Source organism: Alternaria novae-zelandiae (assembly GCF_023758075.1).
Source record: "Alternaria novae-zelandiae strain BMP 2774 chromosome Unknown scaffold_15, whole genome shotgun sequence".
In the NCBI taxonomy this organism is placed as follows: Eukaryota; Fungi; Ascomycota; class Dothideomycetes; order Pleosporales; family Pleosporaceae; genus Alternaria; species Alternaria novae-zelandiae.
Genome location: NW_026056975.1, coordinates 636,211 through 661,551, shown reverse-complemented (window position 1 = coordinate 661,551; position 25,341 = coordinate 636,211). Strand labels below are relative to the sequence as shown.

Here is a 25,341-nt window from a genome sequence, read left to right as displayed (position 1 = left end):
TGAGTACGTGTAACTGCTCCCGTGGTCTGAGTTCGCAAGACGATGGTTGATTGAGGCCGCACAAGGACGATCTTTATCAATGATGGCGACTAGTATCGCTTCCAGCCTTACTTTATTACCATACTGAACGCTTTCCCGAGGTCCTCGGATGGCACGGGGGACGTCACGAACGACACGTTCCCTCAACTCTTAATACCATTTGCAGGATCGCCGACAACCTACTGCTGTCTGTCTGTCTAGATTGGTCGGATCGAGAGGAAATGGAGACAGTGAAGGGCCCATGTAAGTGGCGGCTCACATTCACTGTCATGGGAAGCGCCTAGCAAATTCTCTCACTGAAAGTACTCTGTAGCACGGCCACAATATCCATACAACTCTCGGGAAAGTATTTGCCATAGGCAGCCGCGTTGCGCATCGCAAGTTCTTCCTCTCGCCACATCAACCCAGCTGTAGGTACAGATCTTCAATTACAGTCAACCTTGGAACACATCAACAACCGCCTCACAAAGTCCACGGGTTATCAACATCCACTTGCAGCCCTCGATCAGCCTTTCAAGACCTCGAAATCCGCAGTCACACCCATACCTCGGCAGTTTACTTTACCAACCGCGCACATTTCCCGTGTTAAGATGGATCCTGTGACCATCGTTCTTTGGGTGTTCGTAGCCCTGCTGGAGATTTGGCTAGTCTTCGCACTCGCCTACGCCGGACTGCAGAGATACGATGGACGGAACTTCTTCGAACGATTCGTGGCCGCTTTGCTATTCCGGTTGTAGACGACGGAGTGGAACGAGGGTGACGCATGAAGCTGGATGGAGAACACACTTGGGGGAAATGGGGCGTTGCTAAAAATGAAGTGGAGTCGTTGTGATACCACATAGCGTATACGTCGACGGGATATCACGCAGTAGGGCCAGATATAGGCTGGATGTGAAGGAACTCTATATTTGTTACATGTCCCTACAACTGCAGTTCGTTCACCATTTCCTCCCCTGCCAACCCCGCGAGCAAATTCTTGACACTCTCCGTAGCCATCTGTACCCGTGTCTCAATCGTAGCGCTCCCAATATGCGGCACAAGCACAGCTCTTGGCTGCTTCAAGATCGGGTGATCAGCTGTGATGTTGGGCTCATTCTCAATCACGTCCAACCCAGCACCAAATATCTGCTCTTGATCCAGTGCCGTCACCAGTGCATCAGTGTCGATGATGGGGCCGCGCGCAATGTTGACGATAACGGCGAGCTTCTTCATCTTAGAGAAGAACTCTGTGCTTACGAGATGCTTGGTTTCTGGCGTGAGGGCGCATCCTACAACGACTACGTCGCTCTCTTGTGCGAGTTGGTCGATACTGTTCGCCGGCTCGATGGGGATAGTAGCGTTCTCGATGAGGCTAAAGTGATCCTCTTTGACAGGCTTGCCAGGCTTGGACGTGAGATAGATGACCTTCTTGATGCCGAACGGCAGTAATCTCAGCAACGAAGCCTGAGCAATCCTTCCGAATCCCAAGAAGCCGATAGTTGATCCTCGGATCTGCGGGCCCGTCATGAGCAGGGGATGCCATGGCATCTGAGGCCATTCGCCCTTTGCGACTTTCGTCATCGACTCTCCACCTCTTCTTTGGGCCATGAGAATGAGCATGATGGTGAGGTCCGCTACGGCGTCGGTGAGACATGTTGGTGTGTAGCCGAGACGTACGTCGCGTTTCTTCAGCGCGTTTCGGTCGACATGGTCGGTTCCGACGGAGAATGAAGCGATGGCTTTCAGTTGCGATCCGGCTGCTTCTAATAGCTCTTCATCGACCTTGTCTGTGAGCATGACTAGTATTCCGGTTGCACCTTTAGCATTTTCGAGAAGCCATGGGCGCGGACATGGCTGCATGCATTTCGTCAGCAACACGTCTTTATCGCCAATTATGGACACTCACCTTTTCGGATTGCCATTGCACGACTTCCAAATCTTCCTTCTTCGCATCGAGCAATCTTTGCGCCTCATCAATCAACTGTCGCGTTACAACGACCTTGGTCTTCGCCATATTGGTGTTGATTCGTGCAGCTGAGGGGTCACCGCGATCGGCGTTGGGCGGGGTAGAGCTCGACTTCGTCGCAGTAGCACCGTCACGAGGATCTGGCGAGATGTGATGAGAAACTTGCGATAGTCTTTGCATTGGATTTGGATATGTGTCAAGCCGTTACTGTCTCGAGACATCCATCTTTACAACTTTGCTGCCGGACATCATTGGCCCGAAGCATCCGCCAATAAGCGTTCGAGTAGGGAAGGTGAATCCACCCTCGGATAAGTCGTCTCCTTGCTTTCCAATGCTATCGTGTACCAGGAGATGAAGAGTCCCTTATCAGACGACGTGGAATCCAGGACGTCGAATTGGGCATCTTTGAAGCAACGCCCGTCGCCGCCCACGTGTCGCGCTGGGAAGTGACGCTCCTAAAGTAGCAGGTACAGCCGATGTGCGCCCCACTCCCACCACATCACCTCCTCTCCATCTCTATCTTCATTGACAAGTCTCTCATTCAGCGCTGTAGTTATTCATGATCTTTTATATAAGACAATTTCTTGCAAGTCCACTCAAAACAAGAAGAAAAAGCCACTAAGCCAAAGTTAACATGGAGGAACGAGCGCGCATCCCAGTCGCGCCACCCGTCACCAACCCACTGCCTTCGTACTGGCACGACCCCAAATCTCATCTTGCAAACGTCACTGAGCCAAAAGCTACAACGGCTACACATACCTACGACTATGTCGTCATCGGATCCGGCATCTCAGGCACAATGACCGCCTACAATATCCTCAACACCTGGCCAGACGCACGCGTGGTGATGTTGGAAGCACGTGAAGTCTGTTCAGGCGCCACGGGTCGCAACGGTGGACATACCAAAGCGGCAAGCTACCGCAGCTACACACATCATGTGCAAGAGCTTGGCAAAGAAGAGGCATTAAAGATCGCGAGACTAGAATATGCCAACATTGTTGAGACGCATCGTATGGCGGAGGAACTGGGCTTGAACTGCGAGAGTAAGTTGTGTAACACAGTCGATCTTGTCTACGATAAGCCTACTTTTGAAGCTGGCAAAATGGCTATTCAGATGCTGCGGGTCGATGCAGAGGAGAAGGAGAAGGAAGTGGGAAATGCTGCATGGTACCAGATCCATGAAGACATCGCGGACATACAAAACAAGTTCTCTGTGGCAGCGGAAAACAGTAATCCGACAATCGAGACGAAAGAGAAGCTGGCGGGCGCCTTCGAATACCTAGCCGGCAGAATCCACGCATATCGTTTTACGACCGGGTTGTTGACGAAGTGTGTCAAGAAAGGGCTACAGCTATGCACGAACACGCCAGTCCACGACATCCGTCCCTCGGCGAAATCGGAAAGCGAGGGTGGTAACCGCTGGGATGTGTGTACTCAAAAAAGCACCATCACGTCCAAGAACGTCATCATCACAACTAACGGCTACACACCCTACATTATGAAGGAGCTGCAAGGAGCCATCGTGCCAATGCGTGGACAAATCACCGCACAACAACCAGGAACTTCAACGAAGCTTCCAACTCCACTACCGACAACATACTCATTCATCTACCGCGATGGCTACGAGTACATGATCCCCCGGCCCCTGCCAGACGGAGGACAGCACATCGTTATTGGTGGTGGGTTGGGCCGTCTACCTCAGACCGGTCCGAGCGAGTACGGGACGGTTGACGATAGTACCTTGAAACCAGAGATCTCCAAATACCTCAACGAGAGCTTGACTGGGTATTTCGGCGCCGAGAACTGGGGTGAGACGTCTAAAGAAGAGGCATCGCGCCGCATAGTACAGGAGTGGACAGGAATTATGGGCGCGACGGCTGACGGACGACCGTTTGTAGGCGAGGTGCCAGGTAAAGAGGGCCTGTGGATATCCGCGGGGTTTAATGGCCATGGTATGGTGTTGTGTTTGAAGTCTGCGGAGGCGTTGGTGAAGATGATGGAAGCTGGAAGTATGAATGGGAAACCAGAGTGGTTTCCTGGGAGCTTTTTGATGACACAAGAACGATTGGAGAAGTGCAATTTTCGTGGTCGTACCGATATGCAGGTATCTGACTGATTAATCTGATAAATCATCCGTTACCAGACACTCTGATTCTACTAAAACATACCCAATGATAGTGCAAATATGATGTTCTGTTATAAGATGACATCTTAACGTAACACAGCTCTCGGTAACACACTTCTTTTTCTCTTATGATCTTTGCAGTCCTCCCTTGCCTGTGCGGGTAGGTAACAGCAAATGCAGAAGACTAAACCCCATGCAGCCCCGATCAAGTGTGCCACAGCATAAGCTTTCGGCCTCGATCGCTTCAAGATGTCTTTTCTTTGTGTATATCCAGGTCGTTCCCGCCGGAACCATTGGCACTCTGGACCTAGAGTTCCTTTCAGCTCTTTCACCCATTCTTTCTCAGTATAGAACATGTCGCGTTCTTCATCTAAGCATCCATACGTCGTGTATTCCGGCCGAACCGAGCTGTGAACTTGTCCCGGACGCCTGGTGGCTATCGTAAAGTACACTTTTGCACCCCGTTCCTCGGCTTCAATAATCCAAGGACACACTATTTGACAGATCTTGTGTATCTTCCGTGCCACACGAGGTATGGCTCTGGCTTTGAAGATGGAGATGCCTAACTCGGTGCGGAAGGTGATGTCGAGTCGGAAGTTTGGGGTCCAGGTGCAGTCGGAAAGGGCTTTCAAATCGGATGCGAGTGTTTTGACGCTGACAGAGTCGGAGCTTCCCTTATCCAATGATCCCTTGATAGTTAAATTAGGAAGCTTCGCATCGCGTGGGGTACGTCCCGCTCCGAACATGTCCGCGCTGAGAAATTCTGGGAGCTTGGTCGGCGTACTGATCTTGAAGTGCGGGTACTTTTCATAGAGTATGTCAATCATTTCCGCTGCGAAGGGTGGGTAGAAGAGCGAAATCCAGGGCGGCTCCCAACGCTTAGGTGAGCTGTACTCTACCCAGGCTATTGTGTTATCCCCATAAAAGCGGCCGGAGAATTCCTTGAACTCCTTGAACTCCTCGCGGAACTGCTGGACGTAGATTGTTTCTCGATAGTCTTGCGTGAGAATGCTAGATAAGACCATGTCGCGTATCTCGCGTGGCAGGCGCGTATACGCGGCTTTGGTGATGCCGTACAGCCTGCGCATTGTCAGTAGTTGTTGGTGAGGACGGCTCCATGGGCACATACTCATGATCATCTTGGATCACCTGTGCATCGACTAACATATTGAAGCAGGATACGAATGTGACATGAACGACAGTAGCAGCTCAAGAGACTTCGAAAGACAAAAGATGGTGCCGAGACACGGCACACGGCGAGGGTGGCTGGATGCCTGATCGGTGGCGCAGCAATGCAAAACCGGCAGCGATGGCCGGTTAGATGTATGGAATGCAGGCATTGCTTTCGAGCTTGTCGAGAGCGGCGACTGTCTTTGCGAATACTACTAGAGAAGTTATTGTTGACATGGTATCCAATGTCAGCTACGACGGGTGGCCTATCGAGTCTTTGAGTATACAGCTGGATGGAAGATGCAACAATTGAAGCTCGAACATGACTGAGAAGGAATCGGAGTGGTGACTTCAAAGAGGTATTCGCGACGCACACTTGGGATGAGAATGAATGCTGGTGTGTAGGGATAGCTTGGTCGAGTTGATGGTGCCCCACTTGGCGCGAAACGTCATCAGTGGCAGTGGAACATTCCAAGCCACGAGCCACTGCGCGGCATTCACGAGCCCAGAGCTTCAACAACCGCGACTGCCTTCTACAATCACCAACAAGTCGCACACCACTCTCCTTGTACACAGAACAATAGCCAATATGTCTGAGAAAACTAGCACGGAAAAGGTAAGCGAAAAACAGACGAATGAGGATGGGAGCCCCCACTAATAGCTGCAGCCTCCAGAGAGCCCAACTACGGCGCGTGAGCTCGACTTCGACGATGATAACGATGGCCCGGCATCTGCGACCCAAGACAATGCTACTTCACCCTCACCAGCCTCCAAGTCGCCCAAGCCCGGCGTGCGCTTCAACGAGGAAGCCACAGAGATTCCACCCCAGAAGCCCCCGCGACCAGTCGACCCCCAGGTGCAGGCGCAGAACACGCTGATTGAGGCTTTCCCCGACGTCGACTCTAATGTCGTCAAGGCGGTTCTGGTCGCCAGCGGAGGCAAGGTTGAGCCTGCCTTCAACGCGCTGCTGAGTACGTGGCTGCCTATTTGGTTTATGGTTGTGAGGGGTATAGCTAACCAGCGCAGGCATGTCGGATCCCAACTTCAAGGCCGAGGAGGCTCCTCCGCCCCAACCGCCACGCCCACAACCCCGTAGTCAGCTCGAGCAGGACGAAATATATGCGCGACAACTGGCTCAGCACTACCAAAGTCAAGGTGGTCCAGAGGGCCAGGGCGGTTATGGATCGCGTGGCCAGGGGCAGCGACAACGGCCTGGTGAGCCCGAGCGGGAGCACAGCTTCTTCGATGGTACGATCACGCGACGTCAACATCTCTGCAGCTACTAACACTGAGCCAGACGACCTCCCTGAGATTCGCAAGAACATCGAGCAGGGCTTCGAGGAAACAAAGCAAACCGTCACAAAGTGGATCAGTAACTTCACGAAGAAACTCGACAGCGGCGAGATGGAAGAGTACGACAGGTACGGCAACGTCCAGTACACGGGAAGGCAACCACCACCACAGCAGAGGCAGAACTTCGGCCCATCGCAGTCAGACCAGATGCATGGCATTCGCAAGTCAGCGGAGCAGCGACGGTCGGCAGACCACAACCGCTACGATGCTGACAACCGGGTCATTGGCGACGACTTCGCAAAGCTCGAGTTGAGAGACAACGAGGGTATGCTGGAAGCACCACGCACGTGCAATAGCTGCTAACAACTTACAGGCCCTGGCCCGCGATCGTCAAGTCGCCCGCACGCCAACCCCGACCTCTTCAAGCCCACGCCCGTCTCTCCGCCCCAGAGCGGACCCGTTGACGAGGTCGATGCGCTGTACCGCAACCCATCGCCGAACAACCAGGGCAGCCAGGGTAAATCGAGCGGCAAGAAATGGCAGCCTCTCACCTCAGTCGCACCAAACCCAGAGCCCGATGACCACGACCCCTTTAGCCTTGGCGACAGCGACGATGAGGAGAAGGACGTCAAGAAGCAGGACACAAACCCTGAAGATACCGAGCGGCTAAAGAACGCTGCTCAAAATAGCGAGGGCCCAGCCTCCGGCAAGCTCAAGCCTGCGGAACGAAGTGGCAGCGTCAGTCAGAAGGACGCTACCATGGAGGCATTATTGAAGGAGGCCAAATAAGAAGCCACCTTCCATCGCCTGATGGCTATGGGATGCGCAATACATCCTGAGCATGGAAGCTTGGCATTCCCGTTGTCCGCTGCGAATCAGTAGGTAGGATGAGAATTAACTTTACTTGTTCTATCGACCACATGTGCTTGTTGCAGTAACTTTCCTAGTCATATTTTTGCACACCTATCGCTCTCAGAAAAAACAGGAGATCTGGTGAGGTGGGGATTCTGTCCTTCGTTTGGCCAAATCAAGATCTGTGGCGGACCGAGATGCGTCTATGCGAACGCCTCCTCGATACGACCCTGTCGCCATGCGCGAAAGTTCCCATGGAGTTGCGCGCGCCCACTCACGTGTGTACCAAGCTGAGGTAAGCGTTCGTGTTATGCCGGGTTCATGGGTTCAGAGGTCAGATACACCGCCCCTGGATCCGCGACATGAGTGCTAGATATTGTCAGGTGCATTGCGACATTCTCTGTTGGTATATTGCCTTCAGCCATGAGGCGCCGGGCGACTTTTTTGTGCTGGGCTGATCACGTTAATCAATCCGAGGTGTTTGACTGTGCCAAGCAACCTTGGAAGCTTCCCTCAGCCCTACCGCCAGCAGTCAACCCAGCTGCGAATAACCATCGCAAGCAATCCCCGGGGTTAGGTTCCATTAGATTCCGCCAACCAGGTGCCCATATGAACAGTATTGCTGTTGGACAACATTCGTATCGAGTTCGGGTCCAAAACACCGCCACCGGAGGCTTCCCTCGCATATGTCATAGCCCAATGGCACGTCAACAGGCACCAGAGTCACAGCATACACTCTGGGATATATACTGCTTAGCAATACCTATGGCGATGTTGAGCTTCGTAACATGAATGCATTGGCTGAGAGAATTGAGAGGCTGGATCACGGACCCCCTTGTCAGCTGAAATGTACGTCAGATCTGACCACCAACCGCTCACAGCAGCCAAACTCAGCCTCTCCGCAGCGCGTCGGTAAGCAACTTCACTCGTCACAAGTAGTTCGCGCCAAGTGTAATCCTCCCGCCAGTGGCTGCATGGCGCGACAACTTCATTGACTCTTGGCAGTATCTCTACTCCACGACAATGGTCCTTCGCATCGGTTTGTAACAGCGTGGCTCAGAGTCTGCCTTCTCGTCTGCCTGAATGTAGCCAGGTTCCTATCGTGGAAGGTGTTCACCTGATGGTCAGCTGGGTTATTTTGGGAGAAGAAGAAAATAACCCAGGTATGGACAGATCTCGCGGGCGATGAGGGAGCCTGGGGTCGCTGGGTATAAAGTATCAGGGCTCATGTCACAATCATCATAACTACAACTTCCCCAATTTCCATATCCTCATACACCAACATATTCGTCATGGCGACCTTCATTCCCGTTAAGCTTCCACAGCAGGTTGAAGACGAGGCAGACAACCAGAACTACATCCTCTACTGGAACCATGTCGGCTTGGATCTCAACCGCGTTACACACACCTTCGATGGCCCCCAAACTGGACCCCCAATCTCCGCCAGAGCTCTAGGCATGCTCCAGCTGGCTGTACACGACACCTACTTCGTCATCAAGCCTTCTCCCGACTTCAAGACTTTCTTGTCACTCGACGCTGAAGACGAGAAGTACCGCCTACCCGATCCAGCTGGCGCAGACAATGCTCAGCAGGCGGTAGCAGGAGCAGCTTTCACGATGCTGTCCATGCTGTACATGAGACCTGCTGTGACTCCTGTTCCCGCTTCCATTGCCAACAGCACCTACGATCAGCTCGAGTACATCATCCAGCAGTCGATAACTAACGCACCAGAGGCCGTCGATCCGGCTTCTCCCAGTTTCACCTTCGGTAAGGCAGTAGCCATGAAATTCTTCGACCTGCTTTTCCACCCAGAAGGTGCCAGTCAACAAGGCTATCATCCCACAGTGGGACCTTACAAGTTCGACGATGAGCCCACCCACCCTGTTGACCTCGTCCCCCAGGATGCCAACGACCCCAATGGTCCAAAGGTCCCCAGACGCCAGTACCACGGTCCCTTCTATGGCACGAGGGCCAAGCGCTTCGCGACTCAGAGCGAGCACATCCTTGCTGACCCACCAGCCATCCGCTCCATGTCTGACGAGCAGGCTGAGTACGACGATGCCCTCCGCGAAGTCTACACTATGGGCGGAGCACCTGCCCTCAACACCACCAAGCGCACTCCTCACCAGACCGTCCAGGGAATGACGTGGGCCTACGACGGCTCAAAGTTGATTGGCACACCACCCAGACTGTACAACCAGATCGTCCGCAAGATTGCCGTTCGGTACAAGAAGGATCCCGAGTCCCTGACCAGCGAAGCCAACAACGCTGACTTTGCTCGTCTCCTTGCCCTTGTCAACGTAGCCCTGGCCGACGCAGGCGTCTTCTCCTGGAAGGAGAAGTGGGAATTCGAATTCTGGCGCCCGCTCTCCGGTGTCCGCGACGATATCCTCCGTGACCCCACACGCGTAGACCGTGGCGACCCATTCTGGCTTACCCTCGGCGCCCCAGCTACAAACTCAGATGCCCTTCCCTTCAAGCCGCCCTTCCCTGCTTACCCCTCTGGCCACGCCACATTCGGCGGTGCCGCCTTCCAGATGGTGCGCAGGTACTACAACGGCCGCATCGGAAGCTGGCAGGACGACGCGCCCGACAACATCGCCATCGACTTTGTATCCGACGAACTCAACGGCATCAGCCGCGATCTCCGCCAACCCTACATGCTCGAACGCGAGATCACCGACCAACCCGGTACCGTGCGCACGCGTGTGCCCCGCCAGTTCTCTTCGTGCTGGGAGATGATGTTTGAAAACGCCATCTCGCGCATCTTCCTGGGTGTGCACTGGCGCTTCGACGCCGCGGCCGCAAAGGACATTTTGGTGCCTACCACAAAGAAAGATATCTACGCCGTCGATGACGCGGGTGCTGCTCTGTTCAAGAACCCAGAGGACATCAGGTACAAGACTAGGGGTACGAGGCAGGGTATCGAGGGTGACTACCCCATCGGTGGTGTGCCTCTGGGCATGGAGATTGCGAATGAGATCTTCGCCAACGGACTCAAGCCTACGCCGCCGAACTTGCAGCCTATGGTGCCGCAGATGCCGCAGCCGCCGCAGGATCAAAACCCGGTGCCGGAGGAACCACCCAGGAAGAGGAAGGGGTTGGCGGAGGCGAAGAATGAGGATCAGGTTCCTATGATGGATGTGGAGCCCTAGATGGAGACATGGGAGTGCGTGAAGATTCGGAGCGTTCTCGTTAGTTATGAACTTCAGTCCTTTCCTGTATGGCACAATAGTATCGGAGGTTGATGTAGATTGCAAAATACACATATTGTTTTACTATCATGGGGATGCTGCACCGGTTGCTCAAAGCTTGATGCCGTGAGAGAAGAGAGGAGGCTGGGACGTGTAGACGGCCCTGCCTGGAGGACTCTGATAGGCTGCACAGGGCCGCTCCTGGCCCTATCTGCCAAGACTGCCGCGATCTACAGATGCTGCAGAACCTTCCTAATCAGGTATCTAGCCCTATCTGGCCAATCAGCTTCCGGCCCACGGGGACAGCAGACCCACAGAGCCCTCCCCGCCGCGATCAACAGCTTTTGCAGAACCTTCCTAATCGGGTAGCTGTCCCTGTCGAGCCAATCAAGTCCCGTTCCACAGGAGCAGCGACCCACAGTGCCCTCCTCACCGCATTCCACGGTTTTTGAAAAGATTTCCTAATTGAGTAGCTGGCCCTACAGACAGAGCCCTGGTTGGTCCGGCAGGGACAGAGCCCTTCCTGCTGTGAGTGATGGCTAGCCGCAGTGCCTCCCAAAGTCACGGCAGTTCGCGTGAACCAGAAAAATCAGACTCATGCCCTTGACACCTTTCCATTTGGACGAGCTCATTGCATCGTGCGCATGGGCGCGCAAACCTCCCATCGTCGGACCAGGTGCTATGTTCTATTCCTCATAGCAGTTGGATGCTTCCGCCACGCTGCGAGCGTCGCCAGGAGGGCCACACCACTGATAACTGCGCAAGCCACAAGTGTCTCGTTGAAAGCATCTGAGTATGTCTGGCGAATAGCAAAAACTTTGTTGGGAGGAAGGGTCCGCATAGACTCAGCAAGTGACTCCAACTGCGCGCCCTCTACAATCAGTGGGTCGAGAAGCTCTTGACGCTCCTTAATGCCCAGGATAGCTGTTGACGCGGCAATACCAACGCTACCCCCTAGCACACGCACTTGCGCCATCAGGCCTTGTGCGACTGCGGTGTCGCGTGGCTCCGATTCAATGCCAGCTAGTAGAGTCGAATTGCTGACTGTCAATCCGAAACCCAATCCGACAAAAACCTGTAGACCATAGGCTCGAGCTTGAGGGGCGAAAGTGTTATCGAGTGTAGACAAGGTTGCGGTTCCAATAAGCATAAGGGCAGCACCAATGACATTGACCGCAAACGTGTTATTCTTCTTACTCGACGCCGCACCAGCGAGAGTCGATCCGATGGCAGAAGAACCAAGCATTGGTAGCAAAGCGACACCAGATCCAAGAGCACTCTTCCCGTTGACGACCTGGAAGCGCGTTGGCAGCGAGTATATGATGACGAAGTAGGGGAAGCCTATCAACAACGTCGTAGCGAGTGCAGACATGTAGACCCTGTTCTTGGCTAGTCGCATTGGGAAGAGTGCAGCAATCGCGTCAGGCCAACGTCTTGCAATAAACCACTCCCAAGTGAAGAGTGCGGCAAAGCAGAGCACACCAACGATGAGCGGAGCAACGAAGAGGGCAGACGACCAGATGGAGCTGTTCATGAGGACATGGATGCCGGCTTGCTGGAACGCAATGACAAAGGGCACGGAAGCAGCGACCAAGAGAAGGAAGCCTAGGAAGTCGACCTGTTTGAATCTGCGACGACTAACGCCGTGAATAAGGGCGTCGTTGGACCAAACCAGTACGAAAAGGATCAAAGGAATGATTCCGATCGGGGCATTGATCCAGAAAATCCACCGCCAGGATGTGTAGCTGGTGATGACACCGCCCAGCACTGGCCCCAAGATTCCCGACATCGCAATAATGGCTCCTGCCATAGCGCCCAGCATACCAATCACGCGCGGCGGGCTGATCTCACCCAGTATGACGAAGCCCACTGAATACAAGCCCGAGCCACCGACTCCCTGTAGCGCACGCATAGCGATGAGCTGTTCGAGGGATTGAGCGAAGCCACAGCCGACTGAAAAGGCGAGAAAGATGACATAGGCGGCGAGGTAGGCGTTGCGGCGACCGACTACATCGGAGAGGCTTGCGAAGATGGCGGTGCAGCCAATGTAGGCAAGTGTGTAGGACAAGGCAATCCAATTCACCTTCGATAAGGACTGGAAGTCGACCCCGATTGTGTATATGGCAGTTGCAATGATGGATGTATCCAGAAACGAGAGGAATAGGCCAATGCAGATACTAGGCAGTGCGCATTAGCTAGATGAACATGGTGAGATTTTGCGGTACCTTTACCTAATATACAAGCACACCAACTTCCATGTTGCAATTCCCGGCGCAGTAGTAGGACTGGAGGTGGTCTCGGGTCCAATAGTCGACTGAGCCCGTTTTTCTTCATCGTCGGTGATGTTGAGGGGTTCCAGAGCCATTGGCGTACTGGAGGGTTTTTCAACGTCCATCTTGGTGTGTCTGGGTAGTTCGCGACGAAGGTTGTGGGGGAAGTAGTCGCGTGGACTAGGCGAGCTTGCTGTGTACGTGCCTCGACGTGGAAGGGGGACAAAGGTCAGGCGCGTCCTAGCACGGGATAACCAAACGCAGAAGTGACGATACACCCGCCCCTCTTATGCCATTCACTTCATCATCGTCACTTCCCGGTTCTCTATTTTGGTGTGTGAAGCGACTCGAGTGAACGCATTCTGTGCCGCGTGGTAGCATTGCTGCGCCGACGCCGAGGTATGTTAACGATGCTTACGGCCGTTGTCGTTTGGATGAGAGATCTTGCCAAATCGTCATTTACCCGCAGCCGATCTGGCCAAAGTTGGTGCGTACGCCTTGCATTCAACGTTTTCCCGTGCGTCGCTTACAGCTTCCTAACTGGTCCCCTACTGTCGCACAGCTTACATTGTAGCAACCATGAAAAGCAACTAATGCGCCAGTAATCTTTTGGTGGTCAGAGAGGTGACGCTTGCATGTCTAATTTGATTCGGCTCGCTCAGAACTTCCAGATTCCTACAAGAGCGTTTTGGCGGGGTAGCGGTGGTGGTGATTTGTTGTTCGGATTCCGAAATGGTGGTTCGACTTGTCAACGCGCGCGCCAGGACGAAGCACATGACAGCGTCTCGACGATTTACTGTGCGAGCTAGCATTGCTTTTCTGGTAAATACGAACATTCCTGTACGCTCAAGATTGCCTGATAGCGGCCTGTCAGGCCGTACGGATGGAGAGACAGTGTATTGTTCGCGCGATTTAGTCGTCAACGCTCTTCTTCCCGCCTCCACTTCAAATATGGTATCAGCTCTGCAGAGGTAGGGGTACGAAGTCAGTATATGTCTCACATGCACTTCGTACAGTCAGAACTTACCCTTGTCGGTCGGCACAACTCTTTTCCATTCGGGCTCAACACCGCTCGTAGATTTGATGCCCCTCAGGCGGTCGCGATAGAAGATGCGATAGCTGTCAAGCGCATACGCACCCATGCCCGGCAGGTGCGCAACCTCCCAGCCTTCTCTATCGTCGTCAGGCCCTAAGATCTCTCCTGGCTTGACATCTGCACCACATCCACGGTCAGGATAATGTAACCTCCTGTACCTTCGCTCTTTACACGGAGGAGCGGAAAGCCAGGCTTCAGCCAGTGCTATAAGGCGGGCCGCTCGAATCCGGTGGAGGCCTATGGGCTGTAACATTGTTGTCAGATCTTCGAGAGATGCGGTGGAGAGCTCCTTTGGCGATGGATAGGCTACGAGTAAACTGAAGAGCACTGGACGTGCCATCTGGCCCCGTGTCTGGTTCCATAGGATCGCTTGGACTACCAATGCATACAAGCTGTCGCATACACGCTCTTGAATGAGGCCATACTTTGCAGGCTGGAGCTCAAAAGGAAAACCGGGGGGTGTTGAGATGACGACTGGGTGGTCTTCGGTATCTACCCGGGTGGGCGTCCTTGCTGAAGGCTTGCGTGTTTTAGGTGCGGCATTGATCTTTCGCTTCGCTCGTGGAGTGTCAGAAGTCGTTCGACGGCTTCGCAAAGTAACTGCCATAGTCAAGCATCAGATTGATCGTTTGTAAGAAGACCACTGAGCAGGCAGACGTACATCTCAATCAGCATACTTCTGGGAGCCAAAGGCTCTGTGCGTGAAGCTTGCAGCCGGTTCCATGACGCTAATAGAAAGTCAATGATGCAACGCGTCATTGAAACACGGCGTCCAGCTAGATGGGCCTATCCTGACACTGAACGGAATATGCTTTATCATTTTTGTAGGGTGTTTCAAAAGAATAAAGGAGTTCCTGTCGGAACGCAGCTTCCCAGCGCAGCAGAAGAAGAATGAGGCTCCTGGCATGATAAGCCTCGTTCTTGGAAGCCGCCCCACCACCCGCGACCCACTCGGCAAGAGCCCGGCACCCATCGGAATCGATCAAACAGTCAGCGCTCTATCCAATGTGACTCTCGAAAACCCTAACAACAAACAAATATGTCTTTTAATGACGACCTCGACGATGACGACACGCTCGTATCCAGCCCGCGCATCAAATACGAAGGCGAAGACACGAGCCCTACTACCGATCGCGAATTGAAGGCTTGGTATGCGTACCCAATCGCAGCCGAAGTCTTCGCTGTAGTCGCAGTCGGTACGTCATAGCCTTCTCTTTCACCCAGCCCACACAACCACCACCATACACATGTATCAATTTTCACGTCTTACTCACAAATTCAAGGCGCATTCCTTCCAGTCATCCTCGAGCAACTCGCACGAGAAAATGGCGTCTTCTTCTCCGATCACTCAAAGCCATGTGTCGACCATACCGCATCCGGAAAACTCCGGATACGCGACGATGCAGACCAGAAAGCCGGAGGAGACTCTGAGCAATGCATGGTGAGATACCTGGGGAGGGAAATGTCGACGAGTAGTTTCGCCATGTACACGTTCTCTACGGCTGTATTACTTCAAGCAGTGGTCTTGATATGTTTCAGTTCCTTCGCCGATCATGGTAAGTCATCATACTCAATATCTCACATATGTAACAAGGACTGACATATTACCAAGGCCCATACCGGAAGAAGATGCTCATGTTCACATCATACATGGGCTCACTAGCCAGCTGTCTTTTCATCTTCATATCACCATCACTATACTATCTCGCTCCCATTCTAGTCATCGTCGGAGTTTCGAGTCTAGGCTGTTCATTCGTCCTGCTAAACGCATTCTTGCCACTGCTTGTCGCCAATCATCCAGATAACAATACGCTTGGGAAATCGTCATCTTCCGACTCCGCCTCAGATGTCGAGCTGGAGTCCTTGAACCCGGCCAATGGACCATCTTCCACGCACGCCCGCTTTGACCCCGATCGGTTGAAGCGAGATCTAGAACGAAGCGCGCAAATCTCTAGTAAAGGCGTGGGATATGGCTACATGGCCGCAGTCTTCGTCCAGATCCTTAGTATACTGATCATAGTTCTCTTCAACAAAACGGCTCTGTCGAAAACGTCGCCCAGTCTCTCCATCCGTATGATTCTGTTAATGGTCGGTCTCTGGTGGGCTATATTCTCCATCCCAACACTGTTGTGGCTACGTCCAAGACCAGGTCCACCCCTACCCACACAGACTGCGCAGAGCTTTGCCGGAGGAAAGTCGTCGTCAAGGATAAGAACGTTTTTGTTCTATACGTCCTTCTCCTTGCGCAGCTTCTACGGCACGCTCCGGAGAGCCATAAAGCTACGGCAGACGCTCCTTTTCCTGATATCGTGGTTCCTATTGTCGGATGCCGTGGCCACCATCTCTGGAACGGCTGTCCTCTTCGCACGCACTGAGTTGCACATGGGTACCATTGCCATCGCGCTACTGTCCATCACATCTATCGGATCTGGTATTGTAGGCGCGTTTGCATGGCCGCATGTGCAACGGCGCTTTGCTCTACAGCCAAAGACCGTACTACTGTGTTGTGTAGCGGGCATGGAGATCATCCCTCTCTATGGCTTACTCGGATACATACCCATGTTCAAGAGCTTGGGGTTCATTGGTCTGCAGAAAGCATGGGAGATATATCCCATCGCCGTCATTCATGGGATAGTAATGGGTGGAATCTCTTCTTATGCGCGGTCCGTCTACGCGCCTTTGATACCTGAGGGCAGTGAAGCGGCGTTCTTTGCGCTGTATGCTGTTACGGATAAGGGTAGCAGTGCATTCGGCCCAGCTCTTGTCGGGTTCATCGTTGACCAGGCCGCCACGATACGCCCGGCTTTCATCTTCCTGGCGGTCCTGGTGGTACTACCAGCACCGCTGCTGTGGCGGTTGGATGTGGAAAAGGGGAGAGAGGATGCGCGCGCGATGGCAGACGGAGATGCCCAGGGAAGGGGAACGTACGAGAGGGTTCGTGAAGAGTAATGAGCCGACAACTGAAGTCGGTGGGTATGATATTCATGTTCCGTAGATGCTAGTACGCCGCCCAATGCTGTCAACGCCAAAATGATAATGATCACACGCTTTAAGCCCGCTCTTCCATCTTCGGGCGCTTACTGTCCCGGTCGTGATCGTCGCCGAACCTCTTCCTCTCGCCAAGTGGCTTCGCGTTTGCGCCAGAAGGGCCCTCTCTATCCCGATCTCTTCCGCCATAAGCATCAGGTCTGAATCTCTCGTCGACACCGAAGTCGCCCTTGTCTCTCCGCGGCCGGTCATCACCGAAGTCACCCCATTTGCCGGTATCTTCGGTCTTCATGTCCCTATAGCGTGTCCGACCCTTTTTGCCCAGTTTTGTCATGTCTCTGATCTGCATGTACTCGGGAAGAATCTCGCGATTCGTCTCGTCTTCGAAGCGCGCGTTCATGAGGTTCCTTCGGTCCACGCCCAGTTCTTTAAGCTCGTCTGTGAAGAAGGCGCCCTTGTGGAAGTACTTCTGCATGTACTGCATTTGCCCACGGTCGCCCTTTTCTTCTTGTTGTTTTTCAATGAAGGCGCGGTCTTCGGCTTCGCGTTCGGCGGCGGATAAGTTGCGGCGGCGCTCGATCTCTGCGCGCTCTGCTTCGGCTTCTTCGATCGCGAGACGTTCGCGCTTGATGCGCTTGAGCTCGCGCAGCTTCCAGGCGGCATATTCGGCGTCGGGGTCTACACCGTCTGTGTCGTCGATGGCGTTGATGTCGGCGTCTTCCACGTCGTCATCCCAGTCTTTCTTGCCCGCTGCCTTTTCCGCTATGCGCTGCTCGACCTGCTCCTGTACAAGCGCTCTGTTTTGCTCCTGCCGCCGCGCTTCCTCTTCTGCCGCTATCTCCTCTGCTGATTTGACAGGTGCGACTTTGTTCCGCTCGTTCTTCTTCAGGAACACTGGGCGCAGTAGTTTCTTCGGTGCCTCTTCTTCGCTACTCGACTCCTCCTCAGAAGACTCTTCTTCACTGCCGCTGCCGCTTTCGCTCCCGCTGCCATCTTCGCCGCCCTCCTCTTCCTCGCTTTCTGTTTCGAACTCGTCTTCTAGCGCCTTGCGCTCCGCCTCGGATTTCTGCCGCGACGCAAGTTTTGCTTTGAGCGCCGACTTGGGAAACGACGATGCGATGGGCGCGGGCTTTGGTTTCGCAAAAGGTTTTGGCTTTGGCTGTTCCTCCTCCGACTCTGATTCTGAGCTCGAGCGTTCTTCGGGTTCGGGTGCAGCTGTGGGTTTGCCGGCGAATTGGCGCGTTCGCACGGGTTGCGCGGTGAGTTTCTTGGATTTTGGTGGCGGCATAGTTACGGTTTGCAGAGGTGGGACGGAGTATAGAGGAAATGTGCAAACCTGGAGTGAACCGTCAACGCGCTGCCGCGGCTCTTGCAAGCGGCTTGGCGCGCGTAAGGCTGTACGACGCACTTCGTGATGTACCAAGTTTCCCAAAATCACTCCGTAGCCAACAAATTACATGTGAACAAGTCTACGAACGACTGCAAACCCTTTACGCCCTCCTCATTCACGATATATTTCAGTTCTACCGTCCTATATCCGTCAGTTGCGTTGTTATTAATTTTATGCGCAAATAGACATTTTGTTTTGTCTTCCTAAAATGCCACTAACACACTTCCCGCCCACTCAGATCCCCACCCAACATAGGATCGTCAACCTATGCAGCTTTTAGGGACGGATTGATCGGTTTCATGCCATAGACTGGTACTTCGTCTTAGATTCTGGTACCAAATAACCCTAGACATCCAGGGAAGGATATGTACCTGGACTCACGCACCGAGCTTGAGCATGATGATATCTACCAAATTGTGTACTACCTGGATAGCATATGAACGTCCACTTAGACTATCTTATATTCAACTCATGAACCTACGCTGATTCTAAGTCTTTTAGAGTCAAACCCAACGGTTTCACGTGGATCTAAAACCTTGCAGAAATGATCATGTGATCTCACAGTTGCCAGCAGCCGTCATATGAACCACAAGAGAAGGGGATTAACAATGTCATGTCGTTGCATGGCACTACGAGAAATGTATAATGTAAGAGTGAGGTAGCTGTACTTTATTTTGGATTATACACCCTTTGAGGGTTTGCTATTCTAATGCATTGGTGCTTCGCACGCAATAATCTTTGGACTCGGGCCTACGCAAGTCGGGCTCTCGGAACGCCATCATATCAAGCCCTGGAACACGAACACATAAAGTATCGATCAGGCAAAAGACTACATATACAATAACGCCTGTTGATGCAATGGTACTGTAAAGAAAGTGCTGATCAAATCTATTGATCAATGAAATGCTCACCGAAAGAACCACCCAATGCAATGCACGCTCGAACGCAGCAAATATCATGTCCTCTGGACTAAAGGATGGGCAATCAATGTAAGCCCAGAAAATTCGTAAAGTTGTTACACGAAGGTAATGAGTGGCCGTTCACCTGAACACAGGTTGTTGAGGAACAGGAAGTTGGTTGAACTGGTTGGTCTCAGGCCATGCACTCCGGTCCATGTATGGTAGGAGGCCGGAACGACGGTCAGTCATCGGTTGGCCCAGAGGCTGATACTGCATTTGGTCGTATCTGATGTTCCTCGCAGGGTTGTGAATGGATGTCTGAGGTGGAGGCACAAGTAGTGTCTGCACGGTACGAACCGGTCGATAAGGAGACTGGCGCTGATTAAGGAAATGGGATGGCGATAATTGTCTTGAGCCCGTTGCCGGGAAGGCGCCTACTGGAGAGGAACCTGCAGACTGTGGGTAAGGACTAATCTGACGAGACTGATCGGTAGAGGGTGTGTAGTTGTGGGCGTAAGGCGGTGGGGCCGACGATGTTGGTGTGCTAGTCGGTTGCTGCCATTGGACGGGCGGAGGGTACACCATGGCCATGGAGCGGCCACCTGGAACTGGTAGCGGAAGGTCTGACCAGTTCTTCATCTGGGTCGGCGGCATCTGCTGAGGTGGAGGTATCGAAAGACTTGGCAGAGGGGGTAAGCGATTCACGGATGGTGGTGGCTCGAATGACCTATTGACGGGCGTCTGCAGGGTCGGAATCGGAGGTGCATTGCTGTAGGGGCCAGGTGCAAATCCATGGGCCTGTCGCTTCATTGGGGGCTCGATACTGTAATCAGCGCTGCGTTTGCGTTGAATGGGTCCGAGTTCCGGAAGGGCGCCGATCGGGGATACCGTGGCCGACGTGGCCTGTGGTTGCAAAAGCGGGGTATTGGAGAATGCCATGTGGCTCGGGGAGTACATCATCGTAGTCGGTGGTGACGTTTGCTGCTGGGTTGGTGGTGAAGGAACAAAGTTCTGCGGGAGGCCTAGCATGTTCTGAGGACCGACTGGGCTTACAGCGCCGGAGGCCGGAATCTTGGATGCTCGATCGAAGAAGGTTCCGAACTTGCCCAGAATACCGTGCCACTCGTTCCACTTCTCCTTTGATGTGAAAAGACTGTATCGCATGTTGCTGAGGAATTCGACCTCCATAATGTGCACCTCCTGTACCGAGATACCCGAGACCTCGGCCCATGTCTTGTTCGTGTACGTGTTGTCGTCGAGGAACTTGTTGCCGAGCATGAGAGCTACAGTCAGTAGACGGTATTCGCTGCCAGGTTTTCCCTTGACTGTGGGGTTGGTCTGCTTGAGCCTGTAGATGAAAAGCAGTGCCAAGAGAATGACATTTTGGGCAACCTGTGTGGTCGTCAAGATGGTTGCTACCCACTTCCTGAATCCAGTTGTAGGATGTGCATCGGGAACGAGCGGCTGCATGGGCTGGCGTGGTGAAGCGGTATCAAGTACTTGCTTGAGCGTGGCCGAGCTCTCGAACCAGAAGAGACATGTAACCTAAATGGTTGGTTAGTGGTTGCCGGTGAGATGATGGGGCCTGGAATTACCTCTGCTGCTAATTGAGGAAGACCCTCTTGTGGCGTGCTGATGGTCGGTGGAATCTTGAGGTTTGGTGATATGGTGTACTTCTTCCTCGGTGTCTGAGCCATCTCTTGTGCCTGTGGTTGTTGCCTTGGCGGGCTGGGACTTCGTGGAGCTGCTGCTGATCTGGAGTTGCCGATTGCAGGCAGTTGGTAGCCGTACTGATGCCCTGCACCTTGGTTCGGCGGTAGTGAGACCACCCTCACTGCTGAGCCGGGAAGTTCTGGAGGTGTGAGGGGAGCTCGGGGGGCTTGCTCATAGCCGTGTGAGAGACTTGGGTAGGGAAGGTGCATCGTGGCGTCGAGCTTGGAGGAGCTGCGAGGTGCCGTGGCATACAGGTTGAAGGGAGGCTCCCGCGGCAGGGCGTGAGGCATTGGGCGAGGGAGCTGTAGCTCGAGCATGTGGACGGCAAGAGGACGGAGACGGTGAGGTGAGGTGAGTGGTGAAAGGCGGCGAGGTCAATGTGAGCAGGCGGTCATGTCCAGCAACTATTGTTTGCACGCTATCCTCTTCACTCAACCTTGGTTTGGCAGGAGGATGTCGACGACGGAGAGGTTGGCCTGTGGACGGGAGCAGGAGCTAGGCCAATCAAAGCCAGGCTATATCCGGGACACGGCAACGACGCTTGCAACTAGACTTGTAGGAGGAGAGGGTTTGGCAAAGGAGAGTGCAGAGGGACACAATAAAGAGACGTCAGGCCCGGTGAGCGTCCTGGCCGTGTGGTGCTATACCGGGAGCGGCTTGGTGTTGGGTGTGGGTAATGGTGGTGAGTGATTGTGACTGTAGGGAGGCGGATTGTCGGGGGCCCGCACGCTGGCATGGCAGACATGGCTTGGGGCCGTTGGATTTGAATAAAACATAGGTAATTCACACACACGGAGTCGTGAAGGCTCGGAAGGTTCCAGGCAGGAGCGAGCAGGGTAGGAGGAACGCCCCAAGAGGCTGATCCAGGACCCAGAAGGAGAAGCCGCGCTCTGACATCAACCGCGCCTGGAAGGAGCTAGGGGCGCACGGCCGCCAGCACAAAGCAACCGCGACCGGGGGTTCGCCGCGAAGGCAGGAGCGACCGACGCGACTAGCAGCCAAGCCGCGCGGGCTAATTACTGCTACTACAACAAGTCCAGCACGAGCGTCGTGAATAATCCATCCCTGCGCCAAACCACCCCAGCACCAGCTGCGCCGCGCGATACAGCCTCAGCACTCCCGCGCGCGCTGATTGGGCGGCGGCCCCTCAGGCGATGCATGGTGCGCGTCCAGAGGGGCTTCAGCCATGATTCCCCCCACCACACACGACCTTGCCCAGTGCGCACTGCGACAGTGGGACACCATCCGGCCACAAACGAAGAAACGATAGCGCTGGTGGGCCTCATCAACTCGCTGCAGCCTACATGGTAGGCCTGCTGCCTCCACGGAGCGCTGCCGTCTCAGACACGACGACTGATCAGAGATGGTGAGATCCCTTGCGCATCGCGGCCAGCTGCACCGGCCAAGGCGGAGCACCCACCACGAATGGTGGCCGCAGACGGCACCTCCAAACGCTGCCAACAGCAGCAGGAATTGCCGTAAGCGGCAGACCTCCATCACGATCCATGAGACGACCGGTAATCGCCAGTGACGACCCCCAGCCTGGGCGGTCTGGAAGGGCACTATACGCGTGCAGCGTCCCGCCCATGCCGTGTTTGACCACCTGCTGCCCGCTTGCCGCCCTCAGGCATCTAAAAAGCATCTGCTGCAAGCGCACGCATAGCAAATGGCGAGACTCAGTGTGGCAGACTGGACGGCGCCGCTGTGCTGCCAGACTGCAAGCGACACGAACCAGTCGCCCAGCCAGCCCGCCCTAGTTAGCCAAATCGCCGTCTTACCTTTCCCTAAGCATGCTCTATATCCGAGCCCGAACCCTGTCCAACGCGAAGCTTCCCATGCTGAAGTTTGCGCGAGCGCTGCTGATCAGCAATCCTCTTTTTTTTTTGCAGATGATTTTGCTGAATGACTTCCAATCATGTGGAGCCCGACCGCTGCAGCCCTCGGTTCCGATGCTTCCGGCGAATGGCAAGTATGAGGCACCCCGACGCTAGACACAGTGTTGTTATTGAGACCGGCCGGCGACGTGTTGCGTGCACTCCAAGTTGAGGCAATCTGCACTGCAGAACCGCCTTTGCAACGCCCCTGACGAAACACGATTTCGGGTATTGCGCGCGCCTCAGTTGCTGCATTCCATCACCTTGCGCGTCCATCAGGCCGGCCATAGCTGTTGCGGGGGCCTGCGGCTTGCTGGGTGCATCCACCTGTCCCGGACGCCTGTGTTGCAAGTCTTGCAAATCTTGCAATCCGCGTCCAGTTCCAAGGTTGCCTTTGCTGACCCGTCCAGCTAGCACCGGCGTCGTGAAGCATGATTGCTTATCGAGTCGCTTGCTTGGCCAGCAGCGCTAACCGTGAAACCGTGACGGAATTACACATGGCCAGAGCAGCAAGGGATACGCAGCCCGTAATCTATCGATAGCACTGAGCAGAGTCTGTGCCGCCGGTGATCCTGCTTCGCAATGCAATGAGGTTGTTGTTGGAACGGTGGAGCTTAGCAAAGCGAGCGCCGTCATACGTACAGTACATGAGCAGGGGTGTGGGTCGTGCTCGGTCCGTCGTCACTCTCTGCAAAAAAAGATGCCCACGTAATCACCTCTATTAACACATGGATGGCGATTGCTTGCAACCACCCGGCATGGATGCATTCCACATGCTGGTTAGCCCTCCACCGCCCGTCAAACTACTCCTATAGCATCGGTACGATGTCGGTGTGAGGGGCGACATCTCAAACACGCCCCTTCGTTGCTCCATGCCAACGGGAGGCTCGGGATGCCTGGACGACTCGGCTGGCGATTCGCTGATGCGCGTGATACGACCGCCCAAGGTCCTCCACGGCGCTGCAATAGTCATGGCTCTATCGAAACTAACTTCGCCGCTGTGCATCATCGCCTGCAGTGCCCGTATGTCCAGAATCCACGTTCGACAGCGATCCCGTCTGACCGAGCGTCCTGACCGTCGTGTGGAGATGAATGGTGACTATTTTGGCGCAGAAAGGGCAATAGCTCCTTCCACGGAAGGCTGGGGGGCGTAGTACGGAGAGGACGGACGATACTCGGCACCGCTTTCCTCACCATTACACGATTATACGAGCCCCAACGACTCGTTACCGTCCTGCCCAGCCTATACCATTCACGGCACATCTATTAGCTTGGCCATGGCGCGCTGAGACGTACCGCGCTTCCACCACGCGTACATTACACCATGCATCATCTATCGTCGATTGACTCCATCGTTTGCCTTTCAACAACTGACCCTGCCGAGCAGTGCAGCTCCATGGATGTGTCTCTAGTGCATTTCATCATGCGCAGCAACCTGGCCACAAGACATCTGCGAAAACCACTCAGCCGAGACCAGCATATATGGTTGGCGCCAGCTTGAGCACGCAAGTGCTTGGCTGGCGCGCGATATGGCAGACTTTTTTTACCATGCTCTCACGACCCTGTGCCCGAACGGTCGCGATCACGAAGTGCGATGGATGCAGCTTGGCTACGGCTCATTAATTCCGGTCTGCGACCGGCCTTAGCGGCCCAGCTGCAAAAGCAGAACGCGATAGACGCACACACTGCAACAAGTCTTATGCCGACTCAGGATCTTGTACCTCTTTGCCACACGAGTCCAGTGGGTCGAGTTTAGCCTTTCGACACGGCTTGCGGCGTCCTCAGATCCATATCCAGTTCCCCGCTCTCTTGTGCTGAAAGAAGTAGGTCAGACGGTTCCCAACGAATGAGCACTGCGCAACCCCACGCTCTAGAGCGAGCACGCCGTAATCAACCAGCGACCCAACCTCAAGGCCTCCGTACCCGGATGATGGATCCCTTGCTATGCCTAGATGTGATCCTCTCGACATTTACCAAGGTGTATTGTGACGCAACCACTTTGCACTCGGGCTGCAATACCGCTCGTCTGACAGTGTTACAGCATGCTGACCGGCCAGGACGTAATGCGGGAAGATAGGCTCTATCCAAGGGGTACCGATACTTGCTACTTCCCACCGGAGATTGAATGTGAATATGTACAAGGGCGTTGGTACCGATCCACGAGGCCATACTAGTCTGCCCGATGCACAGCTGACCCGTATCATCATCTATCCCGCGGCTGACACTGTCATGAAGGACAACAAGTCCCGTATGCGTTACGCCACAAGCTTCATTAACACATTAGCGAAGCCACTCAGGCGCCAGTCCGCCAACCAACTTTGTGTGACCAAGTTGCACCTTATTATTACACCCCATGCTACCAAAGTATCATGCAGGAGGCTCCATCTATTTGCGCCAAAGACAATGCTTCCGAGGTCGGTAAACCCTCGCTATCTTTTCCAAATACAATACGTCAAACTAGCTCGCCAAGCTTAGGCTCTTCTTTACTTTATT

The 25,341-nt window shown here is 54.1% G+C and overlaps 9 protein-coding genes across 9 annotated transcripts; 4 read left to right on the top strand and 5 right to left on the bottom strand.

The window, feature by feature from the left end:
• Positions 1–960: 960 nt before the first annotated feature.
• On the bottom strand, positions 961–2,164 carry J4E88_007404 (uncharacterized protein; the record flags this gene model as incomplete). Its single annotated transcript, XM_049401021.1, has 2 exons — positions 961–1,872; positions 1,925–2,164. 2 exons carry the CDS (start codon positions 2,162–2,164, stop codon positions 961–963), a joined length of 1,152 nt encoding a protein of 383 aa, XP_049253333.1.
• A 454-nt stretch (positions 2,165–2,618) lies between these two features.
• On the top strand, positions 2,619–4,100 carry J4E88_007403 (uncharacterized protein; the record flags this gene model as incomplete). The annotated part of the gene is made up of 1 exon (XM_049401020.1): positions 2,619–4,100. The coding sequence occupies one exon, from the start codon at positions 2,619–2,621 to the stop codon at positions 4,098–4,100; it is 1,482 nt and encodes a 493-aa protein (XP_049253332.1).
• Positions 4,101–4,479: 379 nt separating this feature from the next.
• J4E88_007402 (uncharacterized protein) lies at positions 4,480–5,276 on the bottom strand (the record flags this gene model as incomplete). Its single annotated transcript, XM_049401019.1, has 3 exons — positions 4,480–4,545; positions 4,604–5,189; positions 5,239–5,276. The coding sequence occupies 3 exons, from the start codon at positions 5,274–5,276 to the stop codon at positions 4,480–4,482; spliced, it is 690 nt and encodes a 229-aa protein (XP_049253331.1).
• A 592-nt stretch (positions 5,277–5,868) lies between these two features.
• J4E88_007401 (uncharacterized protein) lies at positions 5,869–7,361 on the top strand (the record flags this gene model as incomplete). Its single annotated transcript, XM_049401018.1, has 5 exons — positions 5,869–5,895; positions 5,947–6,250; positions 6,306–6,527; positions 6,577–6,897; positions 6,946–7,361. 5 exons carry the CDS (start codon positions 5,869–5,871, stop codon positions 7,359–7,361), a joined length of 1,290 nt encoding a protein of 429 aa, XP_049253330.1.
• Positions 7,362–8,716: 1,355 nt separating this feature from the next.
• On the top strand, positions 8,717–10,579 carry J4E88_007400 (uncharacterized protein; the record flags this gene model as incomplete). Its single annotated transcript, XM_049401017.1, has 1 exon — positions 8,717–10,579. One exon carries the CDS (start codon positions 8,717–8,719, stop codon positions 10,577–10,579), a length of 1,863 nt encoding a protein of 620 aa, XP_049253329.1.
• A 718-nt stretch (positions 10,580–11,297) lies between these two features.
• J4E88_007399 (uncharacterized protein) lies at positions 11,298–12,983 on the bottom strand (the record flags this gene model as incomplete). The annotated part of the gene is made up of 2 exons (XM_049401016.1): positions 11,298–12,795; positions 12,871–12,983. The coding sequence occupies 2 exons, from the start codon at positions 12,981–12,983 to the stop codon at positions 11,298–11,300; spliced, it is 1,611 nt and encodes a 536-aa protein (XP_049253328.1).
• Positions 12,984–15,023: 2,040 nt separating this feature from the next.
• J4E88_007398 (uncharacterized protein) lies at positions 15,024–16,933 on the top strand (the record flags this gene model as incomplete). Its single annotated transcript, XM_049401015.1, has 3 exons — positions 15,024–15,180; positions 15,268–15,540; positions 15,597–16,933. 3 exons carry the CDS (start codon positions 15,024–15,026, stop codon positions 16,931–16,933), a joined length of 1,767 nt encoding a protein of 588 aa, XP_049253327.1.
• A 100-nt stretch (positions 16,934–17,033) lies between these two features.
• J4E88_007397 (uncharacterized protein) lies at positions 17,034–18,260 on the bottom strand (the record flags this gene model as incomplete). Its single annotated transcript, XM_049401014.1, has 1 exon — positions 17,034–18,260. The coding sequence occupies one exon, from the start codon at positions 18,258–18,260 to the stop codon at positions 17,034–17,036; it is 1,227 nt and encodes a 408-aa protein (XP_049253326.1).
• A 1,142-nt stretch (positions 18,261–19,402) lies between these two features.
• On the bottom strand, positions 19,403–21,264 carry J4E88_007396 (uncharacterized protein; the record flags this gene model as incomplete). Its single annotated transcript, XM_049401013.1, has 2 exons — positions 19,403–20,806; positions 20,857–21,264. The coding sequence occupies 2 exons, from the start codon at positions 21,262–21,264 to the stop codon at positions 19,403–19,405; spliced, it is 1,812 nt and encodes a 603-aa protein (XP_049253325.1).
• Between the last annotated feature and the right edge of the window lie 4,077 nt (positions 21,265–25,341).